At 44.4% G+C, this 9,628-nt stretch overlaps 1 protein-coding gene across 1 annotated transcript; it reads right to left on the reverse strand.

The window, feature by feature from the left end:
* Positions 1–6,024: 6,024 nt before the first annotated feature.
* LOC137348823 (gastrula zinc finger protein XlCGF8.2DB-like) lies at positions 6,025–8,162 on the reverse strand. The gene is made up of 2 exons (XM_068014062.1): positions 8,046–8,162; positions 6,025–6,486 (listed from the first exon to the last, which is right to left on the reverse strand). Exons 1-2 carry the CDS (start codon positions 8,160–8,162, stop codon positions 6,025–6,027), a joined length of 579 nt encoding a protein of 192 aa, XP_067870163.1.
* Positions 8,163–9,628: the final 1,466 nt, after the last annotated feature.

The raw sequence follows: 9,628 nt of genomic DNA on the forward strand, positions 1-9,628 counted from the left end.
GCATGAGTTAATGATAACTGGAACGTATCCACTGCTGCTGCAGTTGGATTTGAGCTCATAGGCCATGGGTGTGAGCTATGGGCTGTGGATTATCAGTGCCATAACAACACCATGTACCCAAAGGAAGCACATAAATCACTGCTGGTCGAAGGATTGGTCTGTATAGGGATTGAATCCATGACCTTCACAGTATTAGCAGCACACGCTCGCCAAGTGAACTAACAGCCCCCCATGCAAGGCCTGGATGTTAATATTAATGTTTCTGGTCTGTCACCTTTCATCAGAACTCTGTTCCTCTCTCAGCAGATGCTGAGTATTTCCAGCAGTTACTGTTTTGATTTCAGATTTCCAACATGCACAGAATTTTACTCTTATTTCTATTTTCAAATGTTTTTGGCAAAGTCGATCTATCCAGAAACCCTGGATTACCAATTCAACAATGCAACCACTCAACGTGCAATTTGAATGAATTGTGTTTGGAAATTCGTCTCATTTCCATCTTCCAAAACAAAGACCTCGATTCACAGGATAGTCCTGCAGAAAATAAAGGTCAAATAAATCAGCTTTTGTTTAAACACATTGTTGGAGATTTGTTGTCTTTCCCACCTGAGTGTTTAGCATCACCTGGCTGGAGTTCAGAAAGGACAATCTGGGGGAGGATCGTACAGCAGGAACAGAACTTCAGCCTGAACACAGTCCTTCAGGATCATGGCACTTTGGTCTTTCTCATGTCTCTTCACTGACAGCAAAGTCCCCATGTGGGTTAATCCTGAGCCTGTAAGAAATGTGTCCCAGCCGCTCTCTTCCATGTTCAGAACTCCTGGGCACGGAACAGAAGGCTCCTTTACAACTGTGTTTAGAGTCAGGAAGAACAACAGTGAATGCTGGAAACGTGCTGTCAAATCAGAGATTGGTGTAAAACTGTGACCTGTTCCTGACTGAAAGTGAAACGGCAGGTATAAGTTTCCAGTCTGAAAATTAATATTGCATTACTCTGTGGAGATTTAATGTGTTTGTGTGACAAGTCCTGAGTCTCCAATTTTTACACAGGTGTTAACTCATTTAAAATAAACCTTTTGAAATGAAATAAATCTCAGTCTGCATTAAAATAGCAGAAGCAGGAAGTCACTTCTGGTACAATTATACAACAGATATTTAATCTCCAGATAAAGAAGGACCTGCAGTGTGTTTCCAGGAACTACATGTTTTATTGGTGTGTGAGTGTTAGACACCAGGATAACTAAAAATACACAGAACATCCACAGGAGTGCTATCACGTCAGTTACTCTGGGATCACTCCCACTGTGAAACTCCACCACTGACCCTGCTGAAGGTTGTAGGCTGAGGGAGTGGAGCCTCCAGGAGTGGACTGTGGTGTGAGAAAGCTGGGTTTCAGTATCCTGACAGATACGTGGTGAGAAACCAGAGGAATCCTTACTAAGGAACCGTCTGGGGTTTTATCTGCCAATGTTGGTCTATGGGTAAATGATGCCTGACTCCCTCAACTGTCTTAAATTTAACGCAGTTTGGAACAAGTTGAATTCAATTTCCAGAAGAATACGGACAAATATCACCTACAGTGAGATCACGGCACAGTGGTACAGTAGTTAGCACTGCAGCCTCACAGCTCCAGGGACCTGGGTTCGATTCTGACTATAGCCCGTGACCATGTGGGTTTTCTCTGGGTGCTCCGGCTTCCTCCCACTGCCAGAAACGTGCAGGTGATCGGTAGGTTGTCTGTTGTAAATTTCCCCTAGTGTAGGTAGGTGGTAGGGAATATGGGATTACTGTAGGGTTAGTATAAATGGGTGGTTGTTGCTAGGCACAGACTCGGTGGGCCGAAGGGCCTGTTTCAGTGCTGTTTTTCTAAATCATAATAAAATGAAATTGAGCGAGATGGAATCAGCCATTCGAGAAACTGAGAGATCTTTGGAAAAGAATATGGTGCACAATGATGGTAATGGTGGCAAAAGCTTTTCCAGCTACATCAGAAGTGAGAAGATGGATACAGATGGTTTCGAGACACTGAGAGACAGTTCAGGACAGATTGAAACAGATTACCAGGCTATGACAGAACTGTTAAATGACTATTTCACATCAGTCTGCACTCCTGTGGATGATGCTCAGATTCCAGCTGTGGGATGTGCTGCCGACAATAACATCATAAATATTAAATTAGAAAGGGATTGTCATCCTGGATAAAATAGGAAATCTCAAACCTGATGGTGTTCCAGGTCCAGATGATATCTACCCAAGGGTGTTTAAAGAGATGGGACGGGTGATCTGTGAGCCCCTTGTCTGTATCTTCAACAGCTCAGTAGAGTCAGGGATTGTTCCCTGAGATTGGAAGGTTGCTCACGTAGTTCCCATTTTCCAAATCAGAGCCAGGGAACTACAGACCCATCAGTGTGAGCTCGATCACAGGGAAGATGTTTGCAGGGATCCTAAGAGATGCTGTTTCTGATCACTGGGGAAGAGAAGGAGTCATTAGAGATACTCAACACGGCTTCAGAAAAGATGATCATGTCTTATAAACTTGTTTGTGTTTTGTTTAGAAGTTGCTGTGTTGGTGGGTGAGGGGAATCCGTTTACATTGTCTATCTCAGGGTGTAATCCAACAACATAGAGGTTGTGGGGCTGAAGGAGGTGAGCTGTGGTCTAACTAGTGTTTTGTTCCAACATAACCACTCTCCCATTTTCCATTAACTTCAATGTAATGAAAACTGGCAGTTTGAACCTGTCAGCATTTGAACGATATTTTCAAATGACTCGAGGGTTTCTTACAGTTGGGATCATCCTTTATTCAGTCCCCTCGAGGTGTTAGAGAACAGACATTCGACTACATATCGCAATCTAGCATACTGGTGACATAGTGGTAATGTCATTTGATGCTGTCCTGTTGGTATGGGTACAAACCACACCATGGCAACTGGTGGAATTTAATTTCAATGAATTTTTTAAAATTCTGCACTTGAAAGCTTGTCTTAGTAATGATGTTATAAAACTATCAGTGATTGTTGTAAAAATCCATCTGATTCACCAATATTCCTTATGGAATGAAATAATGCTGTCCTTATTTAATGTGGTGTATATGTGATTCCAGACCCACAGCAATATTGTAACAGAGTTCACTGTTTGGTGCAGTGTCTTGCAAAGTTTAAGCTTAATTAGAAGTGATTATAAGTAATAATGCTTTCAAATATTGTTACAGTGTCAAAATGACGTAGGGCATCAGAAGAGTCATGGATGTAGGTGGGAAGAGACTCGACCAGCGGAGAAAAGATAGAGTCTAGATAGGAAGAAATGAGTTCAGTGGGGCAGGAGCTGTACAAATTCATACTGTCCCAGGAGATAACAACCATAATGAATAGAACTCTTCATAGGTTTTTATCTCAATTACTGGCAAAATGCTTTATCAATTAAGCCTCAATTAGAGTAGGGTAGGAACTGACATTGCAGGACCTGGACTAACCATCGGGCAAACGAGAAAGGTGGTCTGATGGCCAAAAAGGGGATAAAAGAACAGCTATTGAACATGAGAAGCAACATGTAAAAACTCCAGAGGAAGAAAGAAGAAAACCTTCAGTCAACATAACACAGCGAGAGAAAGAAAGACTGTGCCACAGTCACTCGGAGGGCAAACGCCAAGGATCTGAGGTTCAGACTGTGACTATTGTCGTTGTTAAGTATTACTTCATTACACTAAATATAAATTACTTAATAAATCGTCTACACTTCATAACAACATATACCTGCACCCATAGAGGGTGGTTGTGGTCAGGGACAAGTCACCCTTGTTGGATTAAATGGAATCCTGAAAGGAGCAGGAAAGATGCACTTTTTTGACAAATCACCAAGATAGCAGACTACAAGTCATGGCCAAAACATCATTCATTAGTTACAAATCACAACTTAGTTAAATCTGGGCACACAGACACTTTATTGACATGTATAAATACATATAAATGTAATCAGTTATCCAGCAGTTGAGCTGGATAGGAATCGTATTTCACAAAACAAGTAACAAATACTTGTGAGAGTGGCAAAAGATCAAAAGGTCTGAAAATTAGTGGCCGAAGACTAAAAAATACTGATTTTTTTGACAATGAGTCATGTAATTTTAACACTGTTATTGAAGCAAACTAGTTGAGTCATGGTAATTTTGTACAATTTCGCATATGTAATGAATAAACTTGCAGTGTACTCAGAATACATTTTCATGAGACTTACCTGACAGCTGATAATTGGTTTAACAGAGCTTCATGTTCTCATCAGGTGGCAAGACCGTATCTTCAATACAGAAGTCCTCGAGGCGGCCAACATCCCCAGCTTATACACACTACTGAGTCAGCGGCGCTTGAGATGGCTTGGCCATGTGAGCCGCATGGAAGATGGCAGGATCCCCAAAGACACATTGTACAGCGAGTTCACCACTGGTATCAGACCCACCGGCCGTCCATGTCTCCATTTTAAAGACGTCCGCAAATGCGACAAGAAGTCCTGTGACATTGATCACAAGTCGTGGGAGTCAGTTGCCAGCATTCGCCAGAGCTGGTGGGCAGCCATAAAGGTGGGGCTAAAGTGTGGTGAGTCGAAGAGACTTAGCAGTTGGCAGGAAAAAAGACAGAAGCGCAAGGGGAGAGCCAACTGTGTAACAGCCCCGACAAACAAATTTCTCTGCAGCACCTGTGGAAGAGCCTGTCACTCTAGAATTGGCCTTTATAGCGATCTTTATACGGGGGCACAATCTCAAGATAAGGGGCCAATCATTAAGGACTCAGATGAGGAGAAATTACTGCAGTCAAAGCATCGTGAATCTTTGGAATTCTCTACCCAAGACGGTTGTGGATGCTCCATTGTTGAATATATTTAAGGCTGGGATTGATAGATTTTTGGTCTCTCAGAGAATCAAGTGATATGGGCAGCGGGCAGGAAAGTGGAATTGAAACCCAAGATCAGCCATGATCATATTGAATGGTGGAGCAGGCTCAATGGGCCATATGGTCTACTTCTGCTCCTATTACTTGTGTTCTTGTATATACATGTTCATACATGTACAAAGTATTGTGCCATCAGCCTGAGAAACCCAGTGACCATTTATAGGACTGCAGAGAGCTCACAGGATAGTTGCACTGTAACCAATACACAGCACTTGTGGTGCAGGACAGTCTTTTCCAGATAATCTTCAGCAATGCCAAACCACACATTGAAGAAAGATGGCCAGAGTTATACTCCTTGCCCTGCATCACTGTGGTGTAAAAGACAGCTTCACACTGACTCCAGGTTTACAGTGTGACTGGGGCAGTAGACAGTGAAAATGGAGATGAACAATGAATGGAATTCAGCCAAACACCTGAGCAAACCGATAAGTGGAAATTCCAGATCACTTCAGTTGCTGCAAAGCACAGGACATATTAAGTTTATACAGTTCATGTTCACTGTAGGATATTCACATTCAGTAACCAGTATGTGCAGAGTTTTCAGAAATTACTACAGACACACACTGCTGTGTTAATGGAAGCAAGTTTCAAATTCCTATTGACAGACCAATCTTTTTGCTGCAGACCAGCGACTTGCCAGCTACTGATCCTGCACCATTAATTTTAAGACATGTCAAATGAGCTGTGTCAGTTCTCAGGTGGTCTCTGCTAAGATATCCCATGAAGGCAAAAATAAACATTGGGAATTGGTCTGTGTATACACACATCTCCTTTTTGTCTATTTACAGAAGACAGATACACTGAAGTTGTGAAGGAGAGTGCAGTTCCACCCACTTGCTTTCCTGTTTGAAATTCATTTCCACCAAGGTGGAGGACTATAAAAAATAAAGATAACTTAAAAAAGGTAAAACAGATCGCCGAGCAGCTTTGTGGTTGGCCGACTTTAAAAAAATCATAACTGACAGTTGCAATTTCTTTCAAAGCCGGTCTTGTGGTTAAGGTGGGAATGGGAGAAGCCAATGGTGGATTTCCGAAACCCCAATGTCGGAAATCTGCCATTTGGTGGAAATTTCTCATCCCTGAGTTACTTGTGAACTCGCTGGTGTGTCAGCACATGGGATGAAGCAGGATGTTCCTTCCCCTGGTCAGAGCAAGTGAATGGCCTCTTCCTTGTGTGAACTTGCTGGTGTTTCAGCAGGTGGGGTGAAGTAGTGAATTCCTTCCCACACTCGAAGCAGGTGACTGGCCTCTCTCCAGTGTGAACTCGCTGGTGTGTCAGCAGGACGGATAAATGATTGAATCCCTTCTCACATTCTGTGCAGGTGAATGGCCTCTCCCCAGTGTGAGTGTGCTGGTGTGTCAGCAGGGCGGATAACTGAGTGAATCCCTTCCCATATTCGTTGCAGGTGAATGGCCTCTCCCCAGTGTGAATGTGCTGGTGTGTCAGCAGGACGGATAAATGATTGAATCCCTTCCCATATTCATTGCAGGTGAATGGCCTCTCCCCAGTGTGAATGTGCTGTTGTGTAGTGAGGTTGCCTAATCGCTGAACCCAGTCCCGTAGTGAGAGCACCTGAACAATCTCTTGTCAGTGTGAATACTTTGATGGGACATCACTTCAGCAGAACGTTTATAGCAATTCCCACAGAATGGACATTTAAAAGGTCTCTCCCCAGTGTGAACTCACTGATGTGTCAGCAGGTAGCATGATTTAGTGAATCCCTTCCCACATTCACAGCAGGTGAACGGCCTCTCCAGGGTGTGACTGCATGGATGAGCTTCCAGCTCAACTGGATAATTCAATCACTTTCCACAGTCCCCATATTTACATGGTTTCTTCCCAATGTGACTGCAGTTGTGTTTCGACAGGGCAGATGATTGGTTGAAACCTCATCCACACACAGAACATGTGTACAGTTTCTCCACACTGTGATCGGTACTTTTTCCTTCCACGTTCAAAATCCAGTGTTATTCGGGTTACAACAGGTTGGGCGACTCCTTCAGATCCTGATCTGACATTTGCTTTGCATTTCACAGCTGCAATTCCTCCCCTTCTAAAACCCTGTGAAATTGATTTAAAACTGAAAAAAAGAGTGTGTGAGAGAACCCACAAAAACACAAAGGCAGGTTGTGAAACGGAGCTGAATGAATCTGGTAACTTATGGGGCCATCACTAGGAAAAAGTGACCATGAAAGCTGCTGGATTAATGTACAACCCCAACTGGTTCACTAATGTCCTTCAGTGAAGGGAACCTGCCACCCAGTCTGGACCTACACAAGACTCTGCCCTCTATGGGAGGAAAAAGAGAGAGAGAGAGGGAGAGGGGCAGGGAGAGGAGAGGGAGCTTATATATCGACAACTCGACCAGAACTTTGACAGAACCTCCAAAAACCTCAACTTCCATCATCTAGAAGGACCAGGGTAGCCCGTGTATATGAACACCATCATCTCTAAGTTCCCCTCCAAGTCACACACCATCCTGACTTGTCTGACTGACATCCAGTACTCGATGAACAGAAATTTCATCCACTTAAATATTGGGAAGTCTGAAGCCATTGTCTTCAGTCCCTGCTACAATCTCCACTCCCTAGCCACCAGCTCAATCCCTCTCCCTGGCAATTGTCTGAGGCTAAACCAGACCATTCATAACCTGGATGTCATATTTGACCCTGAGATGATCTTCCGATTGCATATCAACACCATCACTCAGACCACCTATTTCCACCTCAGTAACATCGCCAGACTTCACCACTGTCTCAGCTCATCTGCCTCTGAAACTTACATCCATGTATTTGTTACCTCTCAACTTGACTATCCTGGATGGCCTCCCACATTCCACCCTCTGTAAACTTGAGATCATCCAAAACTCTGCTGCCTGCGTCCTTATTCGAACCAAGTCCTGTTCACCCATCACCACTGAGCTCACTGGCCTACACAGACTCCCAGTTAAGCATCACCTCAATTTTAAAATCCTCATCCTTGCTTTCAAATCTCTCCATACCCTCACGCCTCACTATCTCTATAATCTTCTCCAGCCCTACAACACTCTGAGAGATCAGAGCTCATCTAATTCCGGAATCTTGAGCATCCCCGATTTTCATTACTCCATCACTGGTCGCCGTGCCTTCAGCTGCCAAGGCGTTAAGCTTTGGAAATCCCTCCCTAATCCTCTCCGCCTCGCAACATTGCCTTCCGTGCTTCAGACACTTCTTAAAACCCATCTTTTTAATCCAGCTTTTGGTCACCTGCCCTAATATCTCCTTATGTGGCTCAGTGTCAAATGTTGCTTTATAACACTCCTGTGAAATGCCTTGGAACATTTTATTACATTAAAGATGCTGTATAAATACAAGTTGATGTTAAGTTGGACATTTATCACCGTTCCTTCATCATCACTGGGTGAAAATCCTGTAACTCCTTCCCTAACACCATTGTGGGAGCACCTTCAACACAAGGACTGCAGTGGTTCAAGATGAAGGCCCACCATCACCTTCTCAATGGGCAACTGCGAATTGGCAATATACGCTGGTCTGGCTAGTGACGCCCATATCACAGGAATGAAGTAATAACGTGTGTATATGTAAACTGGATTGAAAGCCTCTACAGAAATACTTGTTACTGAAATAATACTCTTTTACATCGAGTGGTTGGTGTCTGTTTAGCAACCTCATCTCCCCTGAATTCTACCTCCCTTGACAGCCTCACTATGAAAATTGTTGCACCCGACTGGGCTCAAAAGTACTCGGAATTAAAGCCAGCAGTTGCTCCCCCATCCCCACTCCAGCTCAAACTGATGGAACAAAAAAGACCAACACAGGACATCAGGGACTGACTTCCACATCCAGCACCCACCCTGATTCAAACTGGCTCTTAATTTGTCCGTCTGTGTTTCTCGACTCAGTTCTGTGAGAAATGCCTGCAATAAAACAAAAGCAATATACTGCAGATGCTGGAAATCTGAAATAAAAGGAGAAAATACTAGAAATATTCAGCAGGTCGGGCTGCATCTGTGCAGAGAGAAACAGAGTTAACGCTTCAGGCACATCAAACCACTGCCGGTGCCTGCAGCCCGGAACTCGGAATGGGAGAAGGAGGAAAAATGAGGAGAGGCAATATATTCCAACACTCAGCAACCGACAGTCCACCTCCATCACCGGGATAGGGAGACAAAGTTTAGAAATGGTCAGCAACACAACTCCAGTAAAACATCCCAGGAGCAAAAGGGAGAGCAGTGTGTGTACCTGCCCTGATATCCCCCTCCCCAGGCCTGTCAGTCTAACCCCCCCCCCACTCCCCCACTCCACTGCTCAGCCTAGCAGCTTCCTGCACCTTGAACTAGCCGTGTCCAGGTGTGGCCCAGTCCAAGGGGAGTCTTTGTGGAAGCAGGGAGGGGGGACCTCCTCCCCTGTGCTGTGTCCCAAATGTGTCCCTGTGTTGTGTCCCCCAGGCCCCTTTCTAACCGAGATAAGTTTCCTTCAAAGTTTTGCCCTGTGATGTTAAAGTTTAGTAATCTTTAGTTCCTGCAAAAGAGCAGGAAATCTGGCGGCCATTACCGTCACCAAGAGAAGCCCGGCAGCTGCCCCGCGCCGCCGGTCGTGTGCAAACGCGGGACCGGGAGCTTCTTTTTGGGGGTATTGAGGCTGCAACGGCTGTCTCTGAAACCATCACTGGGACTGCGCCTGCTCAA

This window comes from Heterodontus francisci, chromosome 34 (assembly GCF_036365525.1).
Source record: "Heterodontus francisci isolate sHetFra1 chromosome 34, sHetFra1.hap1, whole genome shotgun sequence".
NCBI lineage: Eukaryota > Metazoa > Chordata > Chondrichthyes > Heterodontiformes > Heterodontidae > Heterodontus > Heterodontus francisci.